This window comes from Cheilinus undulatus, linkage group 16 (genome assembly GCF_018320785.1).
Source record: "Cheilinus undulatus linkage group 16, ASM1832078v1, whole genome shotgun sequence".
NCBI classification, from domain to species: domain Eukaryota; kingdom Metazoa; phylum Chordata; class Actinopteri; order Labriformes; family Labridae; genus Cheilinus; species Cheilinus undulatus.
In genome coordinates, this window is record NC_054880.1 from 5,281,763 (window position 1) to 5,305,517 (window position 23,755).

The following is a 23,755-nucleotide window of genomic DNA, read 5'->3' on the forward strand; positions in this document are numbered from 1 at the left end:
CAGTTTTATTCCAGCGGTTTCTTTTCGGACAAATATAAGCGATGGCATGTCTTCCGTTCGCTAGTGGGTTAAGCTCTCGCGAGATCTCTGCCGCTTCCTCTTCGCACGGAACGTACTTCCAAGATGGTGAGTACAAATCTCATCAACCTGGAATAGTTTGTAATCCGCAGTCATCCAGTGCTTATTACACTTTTTAATTGCAGGGTAACTCGTTATGTTAAATATAAAACCCTTTCGAGTGGATTAGAAGTGAATTGTTTGGATATAAGTCGCTGAAATTGACATAATAGCCCGGTATGCTGTCAGTGCTGTGTTAATGTGTACCGATTCACTGAACTGTTAGCGATAACCGCCGAGCCAGCGACGCTTTTCGTAAACAAATCCGCGTTAATGTTTTTTAAATCCCGGTTAAATGTTGAAATGTTCCTAGACAGAGCGTTTCAACTCACTAGAATATCGCAACAACACTTATAATTCATGGCGGCTAGCTGGTAAAGCTAACTAGCAGTATCCTCAGTGTTAGCACGCTTGATAGATCATATGCTATAAAGTGCGTGTTAAACTGATAAACACACATGACAGATTTTAGATGGCTTTGGTTTCAGTTACAGTGAGCTTTGTGTGTTTCAGTCTTTTTGAGGGGCTCAAGGGGCTGCAAAAGATGAGCCAGTGCTAAGTTGGGTACCTAATGGAGCCAAAATGTTGCTTACAGTGCACAGAAAGCACCATTGGCTTGAGGGTTGTAGTTTTGGAGGTTTGGATATCAGAACAGGAAAAAATGCTAAGGCACTTAATGTGGGGCATTTATTTGTAGTTAATCCCCAAAATTGCAGACAGACTCCGACAATCTGCTGAAATTGCGTTAATAGGCATATTACTTGAGCAATTTAGATGGTGTGCTGGAGCTGAAGTTAATTCATTCTTCTCAAAAGCATCTGTCCTATTATTTTGGTATGTACCCCCTTAATTTAAGCTTTGGTGAAAGGATGCAAGTGCAGACTCAAAACCTAAATACTCATGAAACACTGCAAATACTAGGGCTGCTTGATTATGACGTATTTTGACATTGGGATCTTTGCTATTTACTCATAGATTTCGCATCTGCAATGCATGTCATTATTAAACTTAAATTCCTGATAAAGCTATGACAAGCTAGTAATAAATAAGTGGAAATAAACACAACTAAGAAAAATAATTATGTTCAATAACAACAATCAACAATGAACTACTTTCACAACCAAAAGAAGTGAAACATTTACCACATGACAAAATTTGTGGACAAAACAAACGTAACCCAGCATGTGGCGCAGTAATTGGTAATTCACAGTTATGTTTTCATGCTTGTACCCCAGTTGAAATCAAAACTGTATGAATTTCCCCGCACTAGCAGATACTGTACTCAGTGTACATGTATAACCAATAACATACAGTACTGTACACAAGTTTTAGGCATGTTGGGGCTGAAAACGGAGGCCGCAATAGTCGTAGATGTGGAGAGTAAGCTGCCTGAGGATACCATCGGATAGGAAGGAGTATAAATATAACCCAGGTTGTGCTCGAGATGCCCTTTTATATTACCAGGGGCATGGGAAAATAATCTTTAGAAAAAATACAGTCTAGGGTGGAGTAGGGGGTGGACATGGTGAGTTAGTATGGCCTGGGGTACTGTTTGGCAGGTAGTAAAGTTGTGAGCCCCCAGTCATGTCGTGGATGTCCAGAGGGCCCCAACATCACCTGGGGTGTGTTTCAATATGTGGAGCTTGACTCTGGCTGTCTTCTTCCCTTCTCTCCAGCCTGGGGTTGTCGCACATAGGGCCCGTGATGAACCTTTATCACCCTACATGCCTGAAACTTATGCACATGACTGTATATCTGCAGATCAATAATCAGAGATTAGTTTTCTGTAGTCTTTGATAGTGAATTTTAGAAGAATCTTAGTAAGTAAAGGAGATCAGTGATGGTTCAAGCTTTCTGTCAGGCATTGTTTTTCTGCGTTGTTTATAATCTTTGGTGCACCATCTGGAATCCTTGTCTCTCCTAACATTCCTGTACATTTTCTTTTTTTTTTTCAGTCTCTGGTCATCCCTGAGAAGTTCCAGCACATTCTTCGTGTTCTGAACACGAACATCGATGGTAGGAGGAAGATCGCCTTCGCCATCACTGCCATCAAGGTAAAATGTCCTCTTTTAAGCTGCATGATTTTGAATTTTGATATACTGTTTTGATGCCAAGGCAACAAAAAGCGACCCTCTTTGGCACCCATAACAGGTTAATTTAGTTAGTTGTGGTGTCCAGCCTTCACATTTGAGTCTTAACAAATACTAAAACAACATTATTAATTGCATTGGATGGCAAAGTGAAGAATTTCCTTAAACTTACATTAAAAGAATAGAATATTTCCCCTGCATGATTCTTAATCCAGCAGGAGTGTCTGCACTGATCCCGGTCTCTCTGTATTTTGTAATTAAGGATTTTGTACGGGTATCTGTGTTGATGTTGTGATGTAAAGCTCAGTAAAAAGTCTGCAGGTTGGTCAGTAAAGACTAAGGACCATGAGGCATTGCTGTCTCTCTCCTCTCCTCTGCTCTGTCTGCACCAGACAATGAAGTTAATGCGTAATTTTATGAGATGCTGATGGGATTTAAAACTTACTGAGAACCAACAGCAGAAAGTGTGGCATTTCAAAGTATAGACGTGTCCGATATTTAGACAACTGTACTGAAATATTGAGTATCTTAGATATGCCTTGAGCTTTTTACTCCCTTCTTGTGATCTGCACTTTCATACTCCTTGAGTTTTGATGTTTAATTTTTGTAATGTTATAATGTATTACTTCTGTAGCAGTAATAACCTTTCTGTTTCTCCTCAGGGTGTTGGCAGACGTTACGCCCATGTCGTCCTGAGGAAGGCCGACATCGACCTCAACAAGAGGGCAGGAGAGCTGACTGAGGAGGAGGTGAGGCAAACCCTCCAGTAACAGTAGAAGATTCAGAAAACATCAGACCTACAGCTGTAGAGAAAAATGAAATGTCATTCATGGTGGTGCTGCCTCCGTGCTTGGCATTGATGTCACTTAGTTGAACTAAAACGTGTTTGTTGGGGCTGCTAATGTGTTGGATCAAACTCTTCCAACCCTCCTCTAGATAACTCACAAAGATGTGAATTAATTTTCCATGTTGTCAGACTGAATGAACTGCCAATTTTATCAGTCAGTATTATGAATTGCTGTAAAATCTAAGATGAGTAGCTGGTATATAAACTACCATTTGTTTGTTTTTGGAGTCTTACAGTTGTGTTGCGCTGTTAGTTCTGTTATCATGCAGTTTTGAATCTAGCTGGGATATGGTAGTTGATATTTCAGCCTACTCACAGCTTACTGCCCTCCTCTGCCTTACACTTGTTGCCTTTAATTTGAAGTGTTTTCAGTCAAACCAGCCCCCACAGGCTTTATTTACTTAACTGTATACTTTAAATGCACAGTTATGACCTACTAAAGGAGAGAAATCGTGCATTCGACCTTGTAATGTAAAGTGCAACCAGCTTTGTCTGACTAAAAATGATTAAGAGGCTTTGTTTGCCTGTAAAGAGAAAGGATGGTAGATAGAGTGAAACAGGGATTATAAAATAAGGAATAACATACAGAAAAGGAGCTACAGACTGGTGGCTCCCATGGCGAGCGACCTAACTGTTCAGCTATCTTTGCCCCTAAATTCAGTTCATCAGGCTGTTGAAATCAAAGTCATTCTTCCTGTAGATTTATTTGTGCTAAGACGGTGCAGATTCTGTGTTTAATGACTAATTACTGTTGTCTGTGGAGATGATTTGTCACAGTCTGTTTTCTGCATGTTATTTTCCCCCTGTGTAAAAAACCTCTTTGTATTCATCAGGTTGAGCGTGTGGTGACCATCATGCAGAATCCTCGCCAGTACAAAATCCCTGACTGGTTCCTCAACAGACAGAAAGACGTCAAGGATGGCAAATACAGCCAGGTAGGCTAACACCATGAAAAGTCTCTCCGCACTTATTGGTTATTCAGGAACAATACAGATTATTAGTCTGTCACAAGACTGATATTTGGGCTTGATAGGCATTTATTATGATGTACAAAATGAAGCGAAAGTAAAATGGCATGATCAAAAAATGAATTTAGCTAATGGTCTATCAGAGTACACAGAAGAAGCAGGAAAACAGGAAGTGATGCCGTCCGCTCACTGTGTCACTGGCACCCAGGAATAAATGATTGGCCAATACTTGTGTGACATTGAACCAATCAGATTGTGTTGTGTAAAGGACATTTGGTAAGACACTGGAGAGTGCAAATAAAGCCACAGGGATAAGAAAAGCGCAGATACTGATACCACCATCAGCCTTGATAATTGGTTGACCCCAGACACTCTGATGTTGATGTCAAACTCTTTTCCTGAAAGGAGAGTCCACGAAGCATGGGGACCCTGACACTGTCTACTTTAAGTCGATCAGGTTCTTGCTAGCGTTTCTCATTCAATAGGGACATGAATTTTAAAACTTAAATCCATGTGCATGAGTTTAACTTAAGAATTAAGTGTGGAATATTTGCCTCATCCTTACAGGTCAAATTGATATGGAATACTCAAAGTTTAGCAGCCTCTTGGCAGCTCAACACCATGATGCATGCTCATGGATGCTCCAGTGCTTGGGTGTAACTGTAGCATTGTGTTAAACTGGTGAAGAGGAGAGCCTGACTTCTTTGTAAAGTTTTCATAAACCACTGAACAAAGCCCTACAGGACTGTTTTTATGTTCACGCCTTACTGAATAAAAGAATGTCTGTGACGGTTGAAGGCGTTTCTGTTTCTATAACATGCCACATTACAGGCCAACACACCTCTCTGATTTTGGCAGACAGTCACATGTAAGTCACCCATCATGCTGACAGATGTAATAATAATATCTTGAATTTATATAGCACCTTTCAAGAAAACCAAGGACGCTTTACAGGAACACATAGACATGGACAAACTATGTGAGGGGTCGGATGAGTGTAAGTGGTGGTTTAGTGAAGACTGTACGCTGTGGTGAACAGTTGGTGCTTGAGACGTTTTTTTGAAAATGTCCAGAGATAGAGCAAGATGTACGATTAGATGCAAAGAATATTGTGATTGTTGTGGTGTTTGTGGTTTAGACAGACAGCATTGTCGACGTTGAGAATCATGTTCTATGGAAGCAGGAGGAACGTGGTTTCAGGGCAGACTGACAGAAGGCTCATGTAAACTACTGCAGAAAAAACAACTTTTCTGCTTCTAATCAGGCCATCTAAACATCAGTATCCTGCTTTTATACAGCCAAACTCGATCTGTTCACATCGATGTTCATCAAGTGTGCATCAGATAAGTGAATATGAAATATGCAGAGCTGAGCATTTCTGTGTAGCAAACTTGATTTAATATAGGCAATGCCAACTTCTTTAATTTTTTAGTTTTGTCGTAGTCATATTTCCAGCCAGCGTGGCCTCACACAGGGTGTTTGGGGGATCTCAAAGTTAAAGTTAATAAATGAATTCAGCCAGAATTAAAGTCTTAAATGCAGGACTTTAAGGACTCACAGTTTTTTTTTTTCATTCTTATAGCCTCCTCTCTTCATTTCGAGACAAAATTAGCCAGGCTAATAGCATTTCAGTGACGCTGGAGTGATTACTTCATCTGCAATGATAGTACTTGATCCAGATACTCTTCTGTCTTGGTTTCGTATATTTTTAGACATGAACCATGTTGTTAAACCTCATCACGGTTAGGTCTTGGTGAACCAAAATGAAAAACCCGTTGTCCGTCCTTTCCCCTTCAGGTCCTCGCTAACGGTCTGGACAACAAGCTGAGAGAAGATCTGGAGCGGCTGAAGAAGATTAGGGCTCACCGTGGTCTCAGGCACTTCTGGGGGTAAGAGATCAAGATCCAGACCGATCTGGTCTGAAAGTTTGGACTGAGCGAACATGAAGTCTCTGCATCGATTGAGCCTCTTTGTAAAAGTCTGATCCTTAAAGAGTAACAAAACCCCAGAGTTTCAGCTGATGAATCTACTTTGGAATCAAAAAATGCCTTTAAAACATAAAAAGAGCTGAGGACAGAGGGATTAAACACGTTCACTCCTCCTTCCTACTGTCTCTTATCAGCCACTCATCAATTCTTTTATACTGGTTTATAGATTTCATTAGCAATCAAATTATAGAAGTCCAACTGGTGTCTTTGAAAGCAGTGATTGTTTTGCCCTATGAGGTTTTGCCCTGACTCCTCGTGTTGTCGCCTGAAATCTAGGAGTGAGTTTTTTCCTGATCTCTGAAAACAAAGAACTAAAACAACTGAATTCATGGCAGATTTCCCACTAAACCATGAGGAATGCATGATGAGAAACGGACAGCTTGATCTATAAGCTTGACTGCTCTGTTTTCATGTCTCTAAAATCAGACTTTAACATAATTTTGGGGTCATTGGAGGATAATCGATGCAGAGAGAGCCTTTCCTGGAGCAAATACTTGAATCTAAAGACACCACAGCTGGTACATCATGCTGCAGTCACGTGGAATGCAGAAGGCACATGCTGTCTTCTGGATGTCGCAGGAAAATAACAAAACATTTGGAAACAGATCAGCGTGCAGGGTCACCGGTTGCTCATTATTTGCCGGAAATGGCTTCAGCCGAGTGCCGCTGAAGTGTAAGTGGTTTATTGTAGGGCTGAATGATTCTGAACAAATATCTAATTTATGTAACTGTGTTTTGATACTTCAGGTTAAAGGAATATTACACCTGTGATTTGAAAATTGCATGTTACGATTTAATCTAAATTTTGATGAATTGCTCAGCTTTAGTACAGATGAGGGTTTGACGGTGTTGCTTATGTCAGTCTAAAGCGGTTTTTCTTTATTAATCCTAGGCCAGATCAGTTTCACAGCCAGTCATAGTCTAATCTAACGTGTTTTTCTAACTCTGCTCTTGTTCTTCCTTTCAGTCTGCGTGTGCGCGGTCAGCACACCAAGACCACCGGCCGTCGTGGTCGCACCGTGGGTGTGTCCAAGAAGAAGTAAACTCCCCTGCTTCCCTTTGTTTCAATAAAACACCACAGTTGTCAAAAATCAGTCTCTCTTGGTGTTTTCACTTCAGTTCTGTCATTCTGGGGTCAGAGATGCACATGTTTAGGATGAATGGCCCTCTGGTGGTCTCATACAGGCAGTCATCCATCGCAGGGCAGCTTTCTGGTGCCCATTGAGGTCGACATTGTAAAGTTGGCAGACAGTCACATGTAAGTCACCCATCATGCATTGTAAAGTTAAGCTGTGATATCCATATTTTATATTTAAACTGAAAAATGACCCCTCTTTTCAAGGCAACAAATGTTTTTGTTTTTAATTAATGTATGTAGTAAATAGCCTTTTAAAAATGTAAATCCCTTTTGTTAAAACTGGACATAAAGTAGGTTAATATGGGCAAAAAATGGTGGAAAAGGTGGTGAAATTGGATAAAAGTGTCAAAAAGTAGTGATAAATAGTAAAAGGGGATTAAAAAGCTTCTGAAATTGCTTAAATGGGCAACCATGGAGGAAATTTTTTGAAATGGGATGAAAATTTTTTTGAAACAGGCAAAAAGGGGTTAATTAAGACACTAAAATTGGCAAGAATAGACATATAAAATTGTGCAATGTGGTTAAATGGGTGTAAAAAGCGGTTAATAGTGGCAATAATGTGTCAACAGAAGCAACATTAAACAGAGTGGCCCTGATTGGTTTAGAAGTGGCAAAAACAGGCAGAAAAAGTGGTGAACATATATATATATATATATATATATATATATATATAACTAAGCACAAAAAGTAAGTAAAGTTGTGTTTGCTAGATTATTTCTTTGTGCCAGGCAGTTGTGGCTGTGTATGGTTCTTCCACACACTATTGAGGCTCCTGTTTGTTAAATGAATAAATTGTTAAATTGTCAATATGTCTTGTTTCTTCAAACTTTAACCATCCAATCCACCAAACGAGAGTCAATGGCAGAATCAGCTGTTTGGCACTGGTAGAGAAGATATGGCACATTTTTCATGGGCGCATCCCATATACTCAGCTCTGCTGCTCATCCCACAAATGCATGTTCCTTACAAATATGGCACCATTTAAAAGGGTAATAAACAGGCTTTCCAACAGTATGAGATTTATTGTCTAGAAACATTGTTACAACAAAGAAATAATCTACCAAACATAAATTTTCCTACTTTTGTGCTAAATTTGTATATATACATATGTATATAGACTAATTTTGACACAATTAACAGAGACTTTAGTGATCACTTAAGTATTTTATCAAATGCATTTTAAAAAAAGAGTTGAATGAAACTATTATGGCTAGTTTTAACCTATTCCAAAGGACAAAAATATCTTGGATGATTTTGCTCCTGTTCTTTCTGCAACCTAAGAAGCAGAATTTAATTCCTAATCTGCCACTTCTACTTAATATGATTAGAACTAATGGTAAATCAATGTCTGATGCAGTTAGGCCCTTTAGATAAGCTTACAGTGGATCTTTAAAGCCCCAAACATTTAAGCATTTTAAAACATGCAGCTTTAACAATGTTCCATTTGTCAACTTTAAATACTATCACTGTTAAGAAAAATTTACTAAGCTATTAGAGTAAATTAAAAAAAAAGAAAGAAAGAAATCCCAAACACTTGGATTACTCATGGTTTATTTTGCTGCATCGCTGCAAGAAGGAAGAATCATTGTACAACAGAAGCTAAAGGAAATATTGCATTGTTGTTTCCATACAAAGATGAAATACAAACAGAGGTAAGGCAGGAAATGTTTATGGCTGCAGGAAGAATAAAGTGCATACAGATGGAGAGGTTGGATGTAGGTTTATGGCTTTTCAAAGATAGATGAGAAATGTACATGCAGGCTTGTTAAAGGGAAATTCCAGCATTACTTTAAAACATTGGCTCTTTATTATCCAATCAGGGCGTTGATAACAAGCGTCAGCCCCATCACTGGTATCATTTCTGTAAACACACTGGGTATAACTGATGCCACCAGCAGGAGTGAGTCCAGTGATGAGCATGTTTCCCTCGGACACGAAAGAGCAGCCAGAAAACAAGCCAAACGTCACCGATTGGCATTATTAAATAAAGGTGTTTTAAGTGCAAGCACATTATAATGGAATGGATACAGTTAAATCAATTATAAACACGACTTCTGGCAAGTTCTTCACAATAAAAGCTTACAGTTGATTTAAGTGCTTTTATTGTGAAGGCCCATATCAGGAAACGTAATGTCCGTTTAACACACCTCAGCAGGAGAAAAATTAAACTTAAATCTACAGGTGTGTTCACAAAGAAGTGAAAAAAAACTTCAGCCCAGCCGTGGTAACAGTTGAGAGGCATGGTATATATGCTTTTAAACAATGTGAACAACTCAAATATTATTCAAAACAAATGTAAAATTGTGACCCATGATTGTGACCTCAGTGTTTATCAAAATAATGGTGTGTGGATTTTTTCCCAAAGTTTAGAGACAACACAAGATTTTTACGTCCCGTAAACAAGGATATACATAATCAATAACCAACTGTGTATTCGCCTGCCACACCTGATGGTTTTAATCCACTCTTAAAGGGATATTTTGGTATTTTTGAGGTTGGGTTGTACCAGGTAGCAGACTGTGAGCACAGGAACATGGCACTACAGCTGACATGAGTGGGACTTCACAACACTTCTGCAGCCTGCATCACTCGCCATCCAGAGTTCCCTGCCTCACTGATCACTGGTATTTTACCAACCTTCTCCCAACTTTCTGAGGATAAATCAGAGAAACTGACCCTGACCAGAAGAGCTGAATGGAAATCTTCTTTACTGGCTGATATTTAAACAAGTTAAAGTTTTAATTTGTTGTTGTTCCCTCTGACGAAGCCTGCAGACCCAAACTGATGTTCAGATAGGCGGAAGAGCATGTAGCCGAAGCTCACATTGCAAAATAGTGCCAAGCACAGAGGCGTTCCTAGTGCTAAATAAAATGCTTCAAAAATGTCTGATTAAGTGTGAAACTGAGCTGACACTGTGTTTTGGGCCACTTTTACCCTAAACTCACTAAATTACACAGAGCAGCTGAACTCATCTGTGGTGCTGTATAGCCTAGCTTCTCCAAGCATGTTCTGTTTGAGGGGGAATCTCTGAAGGCTTTTGCCACCACTATTACCAAGTACCTCAAACAACCCAACTTCTACACCAAACACTAAAATATCTCTTTAAAGGAGACATGCAAAAATCACCTTTTCAGGCTTTTCTAAAAATAATAATGTGCACCTGGCCTCTCCACAGTCCCCTAAACTACCAGACCCCCCTCCAAACACAAATAATGTGCCGTTGGGAGTTAGCCCCGCCCCCAGGTTCGGGTGGCCCTCCCCGCTTGGAAGATAGTTCCACCCTCATTTCCTGATCCGAGAGGAGGATCAGGAGAGCCGCATCCATTAAGCCACATCAGTTTCCTGAGAGGGGCGGAGTCAGACAGCTCAGTAACATTTAAAGCCACAGACACAAACAGAGCAGGACTAAAACAGAGGGGTTTTTAGACAAGCAAAATCCAATACTGGAGTGTTTTTCAGAAACAGACTTCACAGGCATGTTTCGGGGGCCTCTGAGACGATATAAACTTGTCTTAAAAGGGTAAAATACGTCCCCTTTAAGCACCTGTCTTGTGAAAAATGTCTTTAAACTTTTAAGTGTTTAGTATTTCTGAAAAACATGAATATCATAGTGTCAATGTTTCTGATCATCTCGGTTCAAACAGCCAACGTTAAAAATAGAGGAATTTCCCTTTAAAGAAGAACCAGGGGTTAAGGCGAATGTTCAACTACAGATAAAAAAAGTGAAAATAAAGTCAAAACACAGTTACAAGTTCTCTACAGAATAGACTAAAATAATCTAAATTTTCATAATAAAGCTGAATGATTTAATCCTATTTTAAGTCAAATATTGCTGCTTTAATGCAACCTTTCCAACACCAGTGCATGCTGGGTTGGATTCCATCCCCTCTTCAGCCCTGAAAATGTAAGATGATAAGAAAACAAGGAATAACAACCCAAATATATGAGCTGCTGCTAAAGCACATGACTGTCTAAATTAAATCAATTTAAGAGGAAGTAGCTATGAAACATAGGAAAAAGCTTAAAAAAACACACACACACACAAATATTACAATTTTTCTGATGCCACACCAAAAATTTTCTATAGGAGAGATTCAGTCAAACTCAGATTAAATAACAGCAATGTTTTCATAAATATATCTATTTAAACATCAACTTTGGAGCTAATTACTAAAAATCTGAAAACCTTTCTTTCACAGTCTCTCTGATTGTTCTCATCAATCATATTTTTCTCCAATGTTCCCCAAGCAAAAAAAAAAAGAAAAAGAGATCTTGTACAGATAACCGGTCAAATATTTTTAGGACAGCGTGAATTTGCCGGGAGGCAGAAATGCCAACGGAGGGTTGTGGAGCTTTTGCATGTGCTGAAACTGTGCCTCTAAAGTTCACCTGTGGAGTCGGCATTCAATTTAAACAAATCAATCAAGTGTTTAATTGAGTCCTGAGGCTACAGTTGTTTTCTGTTTTGGTAGAAATGCACTTCCTACTATTATTTATGGCTTTTTACATGTGTTGGAGTAATAAATAAAAACACGTTTATTTAGAGAAAAACCAAATCAGAACTTGGTGGTAAAACACCTAAAAATCTACTCAGACATAGGTGATACTTTTAGCTGCGGACTTTTACAAAGATCTCTTCTTACACTTTGTCAGTCTTGAGCATTTTGAAGCAATAAAATATTGAAAGTGATAGGACAGAAAAGCTATCAAGCAGCTGATTCTTTATACTTACTTCTGCATCCATCAGTGTCTGCTTATTTCATGAAACACAGTTCAGGAAAGCAGACAAACAGATTTACCAAGCATTATCAAGCAGTTTTTGTTTTTAATTGTAGCTCATCTATTTGTTCTTCTTGATAAATCCTTCCTCAGAAAATCAGTCCACACATTCCAAATAAAACTGGTAAAATCCAATAAAACCACCTGAAGTTTTTAGGAAACTCAACGAAGACACAAGAGAAGTGAAACTGTGGCGACTTAACTTCCTTTCTGAGGTGAACGTGGGTGGTCAAAGGAGCGGAGGATGGAGGAAAGACTATCACACTGCTGTCCTTCAGCCGTCCTTCTGTGCAGGAGGAGGAGACTTCTGCTGTGAGGATTGCGGTTGCTGCTGCTGTGGTTGTTGGTCCTTGGTTGGGGCATAGTAGAGCTCCAGAGGTTTCCTCACCTTCCAGTACTTCTCGTTGACCAGCTCCAGAGTCAGAGAGCCGTTCAGAGTCTGCGAGGAGGAGGAGGAGAAGAGTGGAAATTAATGCCGCGTTCTAAACAGCATGTGAGTGTCATGCAGCACTGGACACCTGCTGTGCACACTGCATCCATTAAACATTCAATTCTTTGTACATTTCAGTTTTCTCCTGACATTTAGTGCTTTTACTTTGATAGTGGAGAAACAGAAGTGCTCTGTATAGATGAGTAGTTGTGCCTGTGTTGACACAAGCCAGAGCACAACATAAATCATAGATATGAATATTATTAATGCATAACTAGCTGTGTTTCCATTACAGTTTTTTTGCAAAATTAAAGCGATATTTCTTAAATTTCAACTAAGGACAATTGTGCTTTGAATGTGTTTTCATTGAAGGGAGTTTTGGGCATTCAATTCTCGTAAAATCCCATCTCATTTTGTTAACTATAATCACAGCCGTGGAGAAAACTCTCCAACCTGACAGAGGCACCCGGGATGCACAGGTAACGGCGTTTCAGCTGGGATAGGAGGGGGTACTTAGACGAGGACAACACAACAGTAACCCACTGTCGTGGGCAGTGCAGTTTCATTCTCGTACATCACTCTGGGGGATGCATCCTCGCAGTGCATGAGATTTTTAATATTCTAATTATATTTGACACCTGAGATTCATTCCAAAAGCCCTAGCATGGTCATAAAAAGGGAATTTCTCTTTGCTTGGTAGAATAAATATACATGAGTGTTCAGCTTTGATTCAACGAAGGTTTCTTTGAGAAACTTACAGAAGGAGTCTAAGAGAAATCTTTAGATGACGTTAGTGATTGAAGCCCTTATTTTGTGTTTTTCTGGTCATCCTCTTGAACATTTTAAGACTTATTCTAACTGCACCATCGTTTATGACATAGGTTTTTAGCCCTTCCTTAAGAAGTAAATACCAGGCTAAACAAATAATTTCAAGACGTTTGTAAGTCTTCTGAAGAAGCACTGCAATCATACTCACAGAGAACTGCCCTCCTCTTGTCATAATGTAGATGGTGTACTGTTTCTCACTGATGTTAGTCAGACTGGAACCCTCTCCGCTCCCTGCTGCTCCTTTACTTTCTCCTCCTTCGTCCTTTCCTCTGTCCTCCCTCTCTCTGCTGCTCTGTCCGTCCTCCAGAGCGATGCGCAGAGCAAGATATTTGGACAGATGGTCAACTGTGGCGTTGGCTGTTGTCTTCACATATCTGACAAAGATAGTTTTTAATAACATGAGAAAATAAGAGGAGAAAAACTCAGCAGCATCCCTGATTTTAGAGGTCAAACATTCAGGCAGAGCATAAATTAATTTATCTATCATTTATACCTGATACAGATTTAAAATTGTAAATAAAGAGTTTAAAAATCCTGTACAAAGTTTGAAGCTGCAGAGAGATAAAGCTCAGAATTTTAAAATAGCATCGTACAATAAAAATAACTGAACAATCCCATCTGGTCCGACCTTGTCTGGTTGTAATCCTGGGCATTAACCAGCTGTGGGTGTGGCCTGAACACCAGCTCAATCTCTGAGGCCGGCCCCTCTTTGTGGCGTCTCGTAGGTGGGATGGGGCTTCCGCTGTCCGCCTCAGGACCAGAGCCGTCTTCTGAAGCTCGGGGGCGTTTTCTGCTAGGTCCTGCCTCCGAGGCAGTCTGACCGCGGGAGGCAGGGGCATGTGAGGGGGCCGAGTCATGAGACATGTGTGAGCGTGAGTCGCCGTTGTCGACATTGTCTTCCCCACCGCTGAAGGTGGTGTTGTCGCTCTCTTGAGTCGGCTTCTTGACCCGGTGGTTCCTGCCGGGAGGAGATCAAGCTATCTTAAGACCAATTTATTGTCACCAAAGGTCTGACATACTTCTGACATCTTTTATTCAGATTAAAAAGCACCTGTTCATAGATGTACATCTGAGTTTGTTAACCTGATACTAATATAGTATGGAAATTGCCATTAATGGGCTATCAGATCACCCAGTGGGGTCACTGCCACAGAGATGGGCCTGGGGGTCGGAGCAAAGCAAGCTAGGTGGCAAAAGAAGGTAGGCACCTGGATCTTTTGACCCCAGACTGGTCTTGGGACCCGGAACATCACCTCCAGATAGACAGAGTTTGGCTTTTCTCATGCATAGCACCAGGTCTGCATACCGAACTCCTGGAGCTGGGTGTTGGGAGTTTCACCTGGGGAACAGGGGGTCATCTTTGTGCGGCTTCATGTCAGAGAGAGAAAGGCTCTGACTGTTGTTGGTGCATAAAAACTGAACAGCAGTTCTGAATCCCCGGCCTTCTTGCAGTCTCTTGGGCAGTGATGGGGACACCTGGAGTTGGGGTGACCGGGATGCCTCCCCAATCTGAACCCAGGATTGTGCTTTGTTTTGCTGATTGATTTTGCTGTGGACACTCGGGTAAAGAGTGGAACAGAGCTGTCAGCTGACCACCACCTGCTGGTGAACTGGATCAGATGGTGGGAAGACCCCCAAGCAGACCCAGAATTTACTGGAGGGATTATATATTCCATCTGGCCTGGGGTTGCTTCAGAATACCCCAAAAGGAGCTGGAAATTATTGCTGAAGAGAGTGATGTCTGGGCTGACTTGCTTTGCCAGCTGTGACCCAACCCAATATAAGGGTAAAAAGATGCATGGGCTAACGGCTAAAGATCACTCTGTTTTAATTCTGACTTAAACCAATCTATTAATTGATTACTTACTAATCAATATTTAGTAAACGAGTGTGTTCTTTAATACAACAGATATGACGTTAGTTTCTTAACACCTCTACAGTCTGACTGAACAATGATCTTAATAATGACTACTTGAACACTGTCATAGCAAAAAGGATTCTTCACCTCAAATTACACAAGCTCTACTTTAAAGCACAACAAGCTCCTTGTCTCCTGCTGTAGCAATAATGAGTTTCAAACAGAAATATGACCCAAGGTCATCTCCCCACCTCTCAGACCTGTAGCGAGCCTGCTGTCGGAGCCCCTCCTCGATGCTGGAGCTCAGTGCCTCCTTGTTGTGGAGCCTGTTGAGTCGCTCCAGGACTCTTAGCTGGTGGGCCTCGTACTCGTCCCTGCTTGGATAAATCTTTGAGATCAGCGCGTCAAAGTTTGAGTCTCTGCGCAGCGAACGCCTGGAGACCAGCTTCTTCCTGCAGGTGGGACACTCCTTGTTCCTGAGAAGGGTGGTATGACGCTGTATTAATTTTGTATGAATACCTCAAACATAGAGAGGATGCTGTGTGTGCTTACCCTGATCGCAGCGCGGTGACAATGCAGTCGGAGCAGAAGCGGTGAAGACACTCTTTGGTCGTCATGGTGTTCTTCAGCATGTCCAGACAAATGGGACACATGAGCTCACTGTGCAGAGCGCGAGGAGACACCGCCACCTCTGTTCCATCCACAATCGCTTCCTGAACACAGATGAACACATTTTAATGAGCTACACTTAGGACATAAAGTTAGGCTAATTCCAGCACTTTCAAACATTTAATCTAATCTTCTAAGTTTTGAGTGTCCAAGTAATTAATTAGCATAGTTGATTTAGAATAATTACAATAGAATATTTCAGCAAGCTGTATTTGTTGCAAGATAATCTTAGAGGTATCTGAAGAGTGCTTGACAGGCTCAGCTATAATATCCCTTTCTTTTTCATCATCTTACCTTGATTATTGAAAAGTTTGTAATTCAAGAATCAACATTACTATTAAGAAAGGAAATAAAATCAGTGTTTCCAAATAAACATTGTAGTAAAGTTTTTATCCATTGTCTTATACACTCCTTTATTCATGTCATTTACCTGTGGGCTCCTGTGAAGCTCATACAGACTCAGCTCCCAGGTCTTACTGGGAGCCTGGATGTTGACTGGAGCTGTCATGACCGCTGGTTTCCACAATCGTACCTAAACCGAAACAAAGTGAGCATGTACGTTTTGTCAGGTGTGGTAAAAGAAGTGATTCCTCACCTCCTTTATAACAGAGCAGGGGCTCTGGTGTTGTTTGTTTTTTGGTGAGTCATATTGAAGTTTTAAATTCTGACAACACTTGCAAATGACCCCTTTGTGTACTGAGAATTGTTCTACTGGTCTATGGTTAACTGATAATTAACTGACAAGGTGAATATATATTCACTGGTTGCCTCTATCATGCTGGAAATAATTGGCTAAATATGCATCTCTGCTCTTCTTTCACTGGTTTTATACTAGGGCTGGGGGACTAGTACATCTTAATTAATTAGAAAATAACACATTCCATAATACAAGGAAGTTTGAGCTTTAATCTTGATGATTACAGCTTACAGCTCATGGAAATCTATTTTCTCAAAATATTAGAATATCAAAAGATATTATCACAAGAAAATTCTGTTAATTCATTCGCTCAATGCTTGGTTGGCATGCCTTTTTCATCAATTACTGCATCAATGCAATGCATCATGGAGCCAATCAGTCTGTGGTCCTGCTGGGGTATTATGAAGCCCAGGTTGCTCTGATAGCATCCTTCAGCTCGAAGAGATTCTCTACTGGGTTCAGGTCACAATCAAGCACAGTAAAACCATGGTCAGCAAACCAAACTACCAGTTTCTGGGTGTTATTGCTTCACTGTGGGCAGGTCCTGCTTGAAAAGGAAATCAGTATCTCCATAAAGCAGGGGTGTCAAACTCAATCACAGCAAGGGCTGTATTCTGGATTCAGGACTAACCTGAGGGCCTAACAGGGTCACCTTTTTAACCATAAACTGTCAACCTTGTTTCACCTGTAATAAAATATGAAAAAATAAACTTAGCATGATGATAAATTATTTGGAAAATTTAAAAAGTTAAAAAGAGAAGTTTAAAGACTCACAATCAGAGAGAAGTAAATGTGTTAGTTCAAAAAGGTCAAAACATGAAATTGAAAAATGTTTTTTAATGGCAAATATATTAGAAAGAAACTCAAAATCATAAGTTTAAAAGGTCAAAATAAGAAATAAAATTTGTAATCATGAAATTAAAAGTCAAAATATGGGATTATGAAGTCAAAGTTTGGAGTTGAAAACATGAGTTAAAACAAAAAATAATTTGTTAAAAAGGTAAACATCTCACTTAAAAAATTAGAACTATGAATCTTAAAGCTCAAAATATTATATGAGAAGTCAAAATTATGAGTTGAAATGCTCAAAGTATGAAATTAAAAGTCAAAATCCTTAGTTTGAGTCCTAATTGTGAGCTGCAAAATTGAAAATGTGAAATTAAACACGAATTAATTTCTTTTCCCACATTCCTGACTTAAATTATTTTTCTCCTTACTTTTCATATTTTGTGACTTAACATGGATATCTTCAATCATCAAGGATAAGATCACATTTTTACACTTGAGGAAATCTGCAGACTTTATACTGATGGGCCAGTTATTACAGAAATATAAGATCATGTTGCAGGTCGGATTCAACTGATCCACGGGCCGGATTTGGCCCTCCGGCCTTGAGTTTGACACCTGTGCCATAAAGCTTCTCAGATGGAAGCATGGAGGGCTTTACTCTCCAGGAGGACGGCTGACAGCGTTGCCTCTGGACTTGATAAAGACCGGTAAACCAACAGAAGCAGATGACATGGGAACCCAAACCATCACTGACTGTGGAAACCAAAAACAATCAAGCACCTTGGACTCTGTGCTTCTCTAATCCAGACTCTGGGACCTTGACTTCCAAATCAAATATTTACTTTCATCTAAAAACAGGACCTTGGACCACTGATCAGTTGTCCAGTTTTGTTTCTCCTTAGCCCAGGTGAAACGCTGATAATGTCTGTGGTTCAGGAGTGGCTTGACACTAGAAACACCACACTTGTAGTCCATTTCCTGGATCCGTCTGTGTGTGGTGGATCTAAATCCACTGACTCCAGTCTGAGTCCATTCCTTGTGAAGCTCCCCTAAGTTCATAGATCAGTTTGACAGCACATTCCTGTTGATTGTGCACCTTTTCTTACCACACTTTTCCCTTCCAGTCAGCTTTCCATGAATCTGCTTTGATACAGCCTGACTGTTCAGCAGTGACCCTCCACGTTAACGGTGTCAGTAACCCTTTTTCTACACTTATCCAAATACCAGTTCTTTGGTTTTCAAAAGCTAAAGACTGGGCTCTGGGCCAGAAAAAAAAATGGTTCCAGCGTGGAAACAACTCCTTGCTGGACCGGAAAGAACCTATTTATGCTTGGGCCAAGAGTCCAGCTTGGCTTCAGAGGAGACTGCTAAACTATGGTGGAAATGGACATTGAAACAAAGCAGAAGGTGACGAGCCATGTTTGAATGCACGTGTTAGACAACAGGAGCCTTAAACTAGGCTACAGCAATTCTGGAGACCCTGGTGAAGGATTCGACACTGTTGGGGCCAGCTCCAGCCTGTGGAAAAGCAAACAGTTATCTGTCGGTTCTTAAACTGAACCAGCTTTAGCCAAGCACCAGCACTGGAAATGGCTTCACGGAAAAGGGGTAAAAGATTGACTTCAGGACAATCGAAAAGTCAACAGTCTTCCCCATGATTAGGGTTGTGTGCTGAACCACAATGAGAGAATGAGGGCTTAGGAAACATGTGCAAATTTTCCACAATAATATAATATTTTGAGATAGTGGATTTTTGTGAACTGTAATCAATAAAATTAAAACAAAAAAGTCTTGCATATCTCATTTGAAAACACACTGATCTTAGACGACCCAACATTGATCATCCAGGGCCTTCTGTATTTGTTGTGTGTCATCAAAATTGGCATCTTTAAAGCTGATTTATTCTAAATTCGTATCAAAGTTTAAAATTACAGCATCGTAACAACCCTATGCTCTTCAGTTTATTTGTGAGGCGATCTAGACAAACATCAGACCGACCAAAATAAGTGAAGAGGGCTAAGTTATGTGAGAACAAAACACAGAAGAGGCTTTGTGAAAAACTTCCTACAGGAATCAAACAGAGATTAATCACAAGTTTAATCCATTAATAAGTTAACAAAGTTGTTTATCTGTAAAGCTTTAACATGTTCAGAGCCAAACCTACGTATTCCCCGATGGAGACTTGGCAGAGGAGAGTGAGAAAAGTAGGAAATCACCGTGTAAACTCACCTGACGTTAAACTGACGGACAGCTGACCCTCCTCCTGCTCACACAGCCTCCTGGACAAATAACTCAATAAATCACGATAATGACACAATACGGTGTTAATTCTCTGCCTGAGTCGTTACACTATCGGTAGTGAGTTCATTAAATCGACTGTGCTTCATTCCAAATTGAAATTAAAGAGAAAAAGATCGAGAACTCAATATCTTTCGAGCCACACCTGCTAGCTAGCGTTAGCGTTGGCCATTTCTCTTCTTCTGCCCCCAGCAACAACAGGACTGTCTGCTGCTGCTCAGCGGAACAATGCTGCTCCACCAGCGCTAGTGACCCCCAGCGGCAGGTCAGTGAATTACAGCCGCATCTTAGAAAATAAAGTTATGTTCATACAAGATCTATTCAAGATTCTCAGTTTCAATCTTTTCAATCTATCATTCAATACGATTTATCAAGATTAGTTCAAGTCAAAAGGCCACTTCCAAAAATTACACAGTTTAGCCAAACAAATAAGATTGTTTAATCCACTATCATTTGATCTTTTAGTCTTGGCCTGTAGATTAAAATGCTCTTAAGTTTTAGTTACGTTCTATTAATTTTTAACCTTTATAGTTTCACTTTTGTTTAAGTAGGTTTATACTGTAGTCAAAGACAAATCTACAAAAATGTAAAGCTGATGAAGATCTAAAACACTCAAAGGGGTGAGCAAGCACAAGCTATGCTGGGTGAAATTCAAAGATGGAAAAAGTACCTGATTATTCTATCATTCTCAAGTAAAGGTCTAGTTACTCTGGTTAAAATTTACTTAAGTAAAAGTTAAAGTCCTGGTCTAAAAATCGACTCAAATAAAAGTATAAAGTATTTAATTTAGAGTTTACTTTAAGTACTGAGTACTGAGCAGCTGATGAGTATTGTAAAATATGATCTTTCCTTATTGGCAACAACAACAAGAGAATAGATCTCCAACCAGGTTATTCAGGTAAAGTCCCACTTCTGTGTTAAAGCCATATACACAACAAAATTGACTGGTGATAAAACTCATACAGAGTTAAATTTTACACTTCAAAAGTTTCTATTTTAGTCCACACTACATGTAATTAAACTACTCTTTTGAAATAAATATTCTATAATTCTATAACGTTTGTGAGTGGAATGTGTCTCTGGTCAGCTTATCACAACACTGACAGGATGCCACCTACTGATTTTCAATAGTTTTGGTGGAGATTTCTGGGAAAGTGTTTTTTTAACTGCATGAAAGTAAATTTCTTTAACATGCTTTTCCAGTTACTAAGTCGAATGCAGAAATAATCCAACCTTATATGACTTAGATACCATCTTGTTATCTAAAACATAGCAGTGAAATGCGTAACTGCCTCATAGTTGGTGTTATGTAATATCAAATAAAAAACTATTGCTTCTTAGATGTAACACACCATTACAACTAACTTCAGGATTAGTTGTAATGGTGTGTTACATCTAACCCCATCCATGTTGCACAAAGATAAGAGAATAAGAGATAGAAATATAATAGTATAAAAAGTAAAATAATGTTCCATATTATTTTTAGATCATATTTAATTCATATTTTGTATCAATTTATGAAATAATATTGATCTAATTTAATTATTATGTATGATATATACTATATAAATCGAGCATAACAAGATGTAAAGTGCTTAACAAATTTATTGGACCACCTGTCATAAAAATGAGAAAAGATAAATATTTTAGAAATCTTTCAAAAACTTGTTTAAAACTAAAAATGTTATTATTTATTTGGCAAATAACAAACTGAAACAAACTAAATAGTCCTTTTTCACACATAATAACCAAAAAAACTTCATATTTTGTATGGCCTCCTTTGGCCTTGATAACAGCTTGCATTCTTGCTGCCATTGTTTTGATGGACTTTTCCTAAGTCTCTTTTGTTATAGAGTTCCAGATAGTTTCTAGCTGTTCCCACAGACTTGCTTTAGATGAAACTTTTGTACCATCAATCTTTGAATCTACTAAATCCCAAATTTGTTCAGTAGGATTTAAATCCAGACTTTGACTTGGCCAGTCCATTAGTCCCAGTACTCTAGATTCCTTTTTCTTGGTCAAATAGTCTCTGCACAGCTTTGAAGTATGCTTGGGGTCATTGTCTTGTTGGTATATGAACCCATGACCAATCAGATTCAGTCCAGAAGGGATTCCATGATGCACTAAGATGTTGTGGTAGACGTTCTTGTTCATGATACCGTCCATTTTCACTTATTTGCCCATGCCGTATCCACAAATGGAACCCCATACCATAATGGAATCTCCACCGTGTTTCACTGTGGGTGCAATGCATCTGGCATCAAAACGTTCTCCAGCTTTTCTGCAGACATAAACACAATGATGCTGACCCAAGAGTTCAAACTTGGACTCATCTGTCCAGACTACCTTCTTCCAGTCATCAACAGTCCAGTGTTTGTGCTCCCTGGCAAATCTGAGGCATTTCTGGATGTTTGCAGGCCTCAATAATGGCTTCTTAGCAGCTATTCTTCCCTTTAAGCCTTGTTCCATCAGTCATCTGCTTATGGTCACTCTGGAGACTTTCTCAGACTCTGATCTAGAAGCATTCATCTCTACCTGAATATCAGCAGTGCTCTTCCTTCTGTCTCTACTTCAAATCTTGAGGTGTCTGACATCTGCTTCAGTTAACTTTGGTTTCCTGCCTCTTCCTTGGTGCATCTTGTGAGTACCAGTCTGGACAATTGACTCCAAAGCATACTTGACCACACTGGTGAGAACGCTTTATGTCTTTCCCTATTTGTCTAAGAGACCATCCAGCATCATGAGGTGCTTTAATGTGGACTCTTTCATTTTCAGTGAGCTCTCCACGTTTTACCATTTTGAACAGGAATGAGGAATTTCAAACCGAATCCACCCAAATTTTAGCCGGCTCACTGGGCTTCTCTGAGAAGTCAGAAATGAATCAAGCATAACATCCAACCACAAGACCAGACAGTTGCACCGCCGCTACATTCAAGCACCTCAAGAGAAAGCATCCAGGGGCGAGTTCACAAGACCGCTGTAGGAGCATAACGGCACAGTAAGTAGTTCTTACTTATATCCCCAACTGAACATAATGTATTTAAACGTTTCTAATCAAAAGGAATGTGTTGCTTCCCTGGTTATTTTTTAATGTATGCTCCGTATCACTTCTGCATTGTTGTTGTTTAACATTCGCTTTATACTCTGTTAGAGGTGTTTAATGAATTGTTTCTTAATGTCATTATTTTAGTCTTTGAGTGCCGTTACAATTACTAAATTCTTTCAGTTGTTGTCTTCCCTCTACACTGATGTAAAAATATAACCAAAGTGATTAAAAAAGTATGTTTAAAAATTAAATCAAGTTTTAAGGTCAAAGTAATCACCCTGATATCTGATTAAAACGATATATGTTATTTATCTTCATGGAAAGCAAAGGAAAGGTTATTTATATTAAATATAAGATGTATATATATATATATATATATATATATATATATATATATATATAGACTACATATAACATTTATTGTATAAATTTTTTTATGTCTTTATTTCAAGGATTATTTGTACATGTATGTCTAGCAGTTATGATGAAGAGATGATGCTTATTTAAAAAAAGAAAAACAATGGTAATTTTATTTCTATATGCTTTTTTCCCTATTCTTTCAGGACAGGAAGAGGCACCTTGGAGGATTTTTCCTTTTGTGGGAGCCCAAACCCTTAAATGCCCAGATGTCTGCTGAACTGTCCTCACATTCAGTGTTTTCCATACATGTCATGCATAGTAGTTAAATAGAAGAATAATAAAAAATAGGTATAAGGGACAAGCTTTTGAAATGTATTTGCAAAATTTGTAGCCACATTAATTTCATTAAAGAAATCCAGTTTATTCACCCCAAAATAATATAAAGATTAGTTGACAAACTGAAGAAATAATCGATAGATTACGAAAGTAAAGTAATCGATAGGTACAGTCCTAGTCAAAATTACAACTTTTAAAAGTATTAAAATGTCTTAAATGCAAGACTATAAGGTCTTGAATTTGTTGTTATTGCTATAGTAACCTTAAGAGGTTGTAGGGTTTGAAATGCTTTAAAAATCAGAATTAAAGTGTTTCATGGTTATTCTGAAACCAGCAATTTCAACTTTTTTTCTTTAGACCCAAAGTTTGCTTTTCTACTCTTTAATTTTGAACTGCAGTGCAAAACAATTGAGTAAGTAATTCTAGATAATGGTATAACTGCCTTTAGGCTGAGTAGTAAAAAACTGAAAACAAAACAACCTTATGATTTAATTTTTTTTCATCGTCTAATTTCAAA

General features: G+C 39.1%; 2 protein-coding genes across 2 annotated transcripts; one reads left to right on the plus strand and one right to left on the minus strand.

Moving 5' to 3' along the window:
• The first annotated feature begins 3 nt into the window (after nucleotides 1-3).
• On the plus strand, nucleotides 4-7,104 carry rps18 (ribosomal protein S18). The gene is made up of 6 exons (XM_041808949.1): nucleotides 4-126; nucleotides 2,073-2,171; nucleotides 2,870-2,956; nucleotides 3,888-3,989; nucleotides 5,820-5,911; nucleotides 6,978-7,104. The coding sequence occupies exons 1-6, from the start codon at nucleotides 124-126 to the stop codon at nucleotides 7,051-7,053; spliced, it is 459 nt and encodes a 152-aa protein (XP_041664883.1). The 5' UTR covers nucleotides 4-123; the 3' UTR covers nucleotides 7,054-7,104.
• Nucleotides 7,105-8,682: 1,578 nt separating this feature from the next.
• LOC121523853 (E3 ubiquitin-protein ligase RING2-A-like) lies at nucleotides 8,683-19,666 on the minus strand. Its single transcript, XM_041808910.1, has 8 exons — nucleotides 19,642-19,666; nucleotides 19,428-19,477; nucleotides 16,143-16,244; nucleotides 15,596-15,756; nucleotides 15,295-15,519; nucleotides 13,814-14,143; nucleotides 13,334-13,559; nucleotides 8,683-12,366 (listed from the first exon to the last, which is right to left on the minus strand). Exons 3-8 carry the CDS (start codon nucleotides 16,218-16,220, stop codon nucleotides 12,202-12,204), a joined length of 1,185 nt encoding a protein of 394 aa, XP_041664844.1. The 5' UTR covers nucleotides 16,221-16,244; nucleotides 19,428-19,477; nucleotides 19,642-19,666; the 3' UTR covers nucleotides 8,683-12,201.
• Between the last annotated feature and the right edge of the window lie 4,089 nt (nucleotides 19,667-23,755).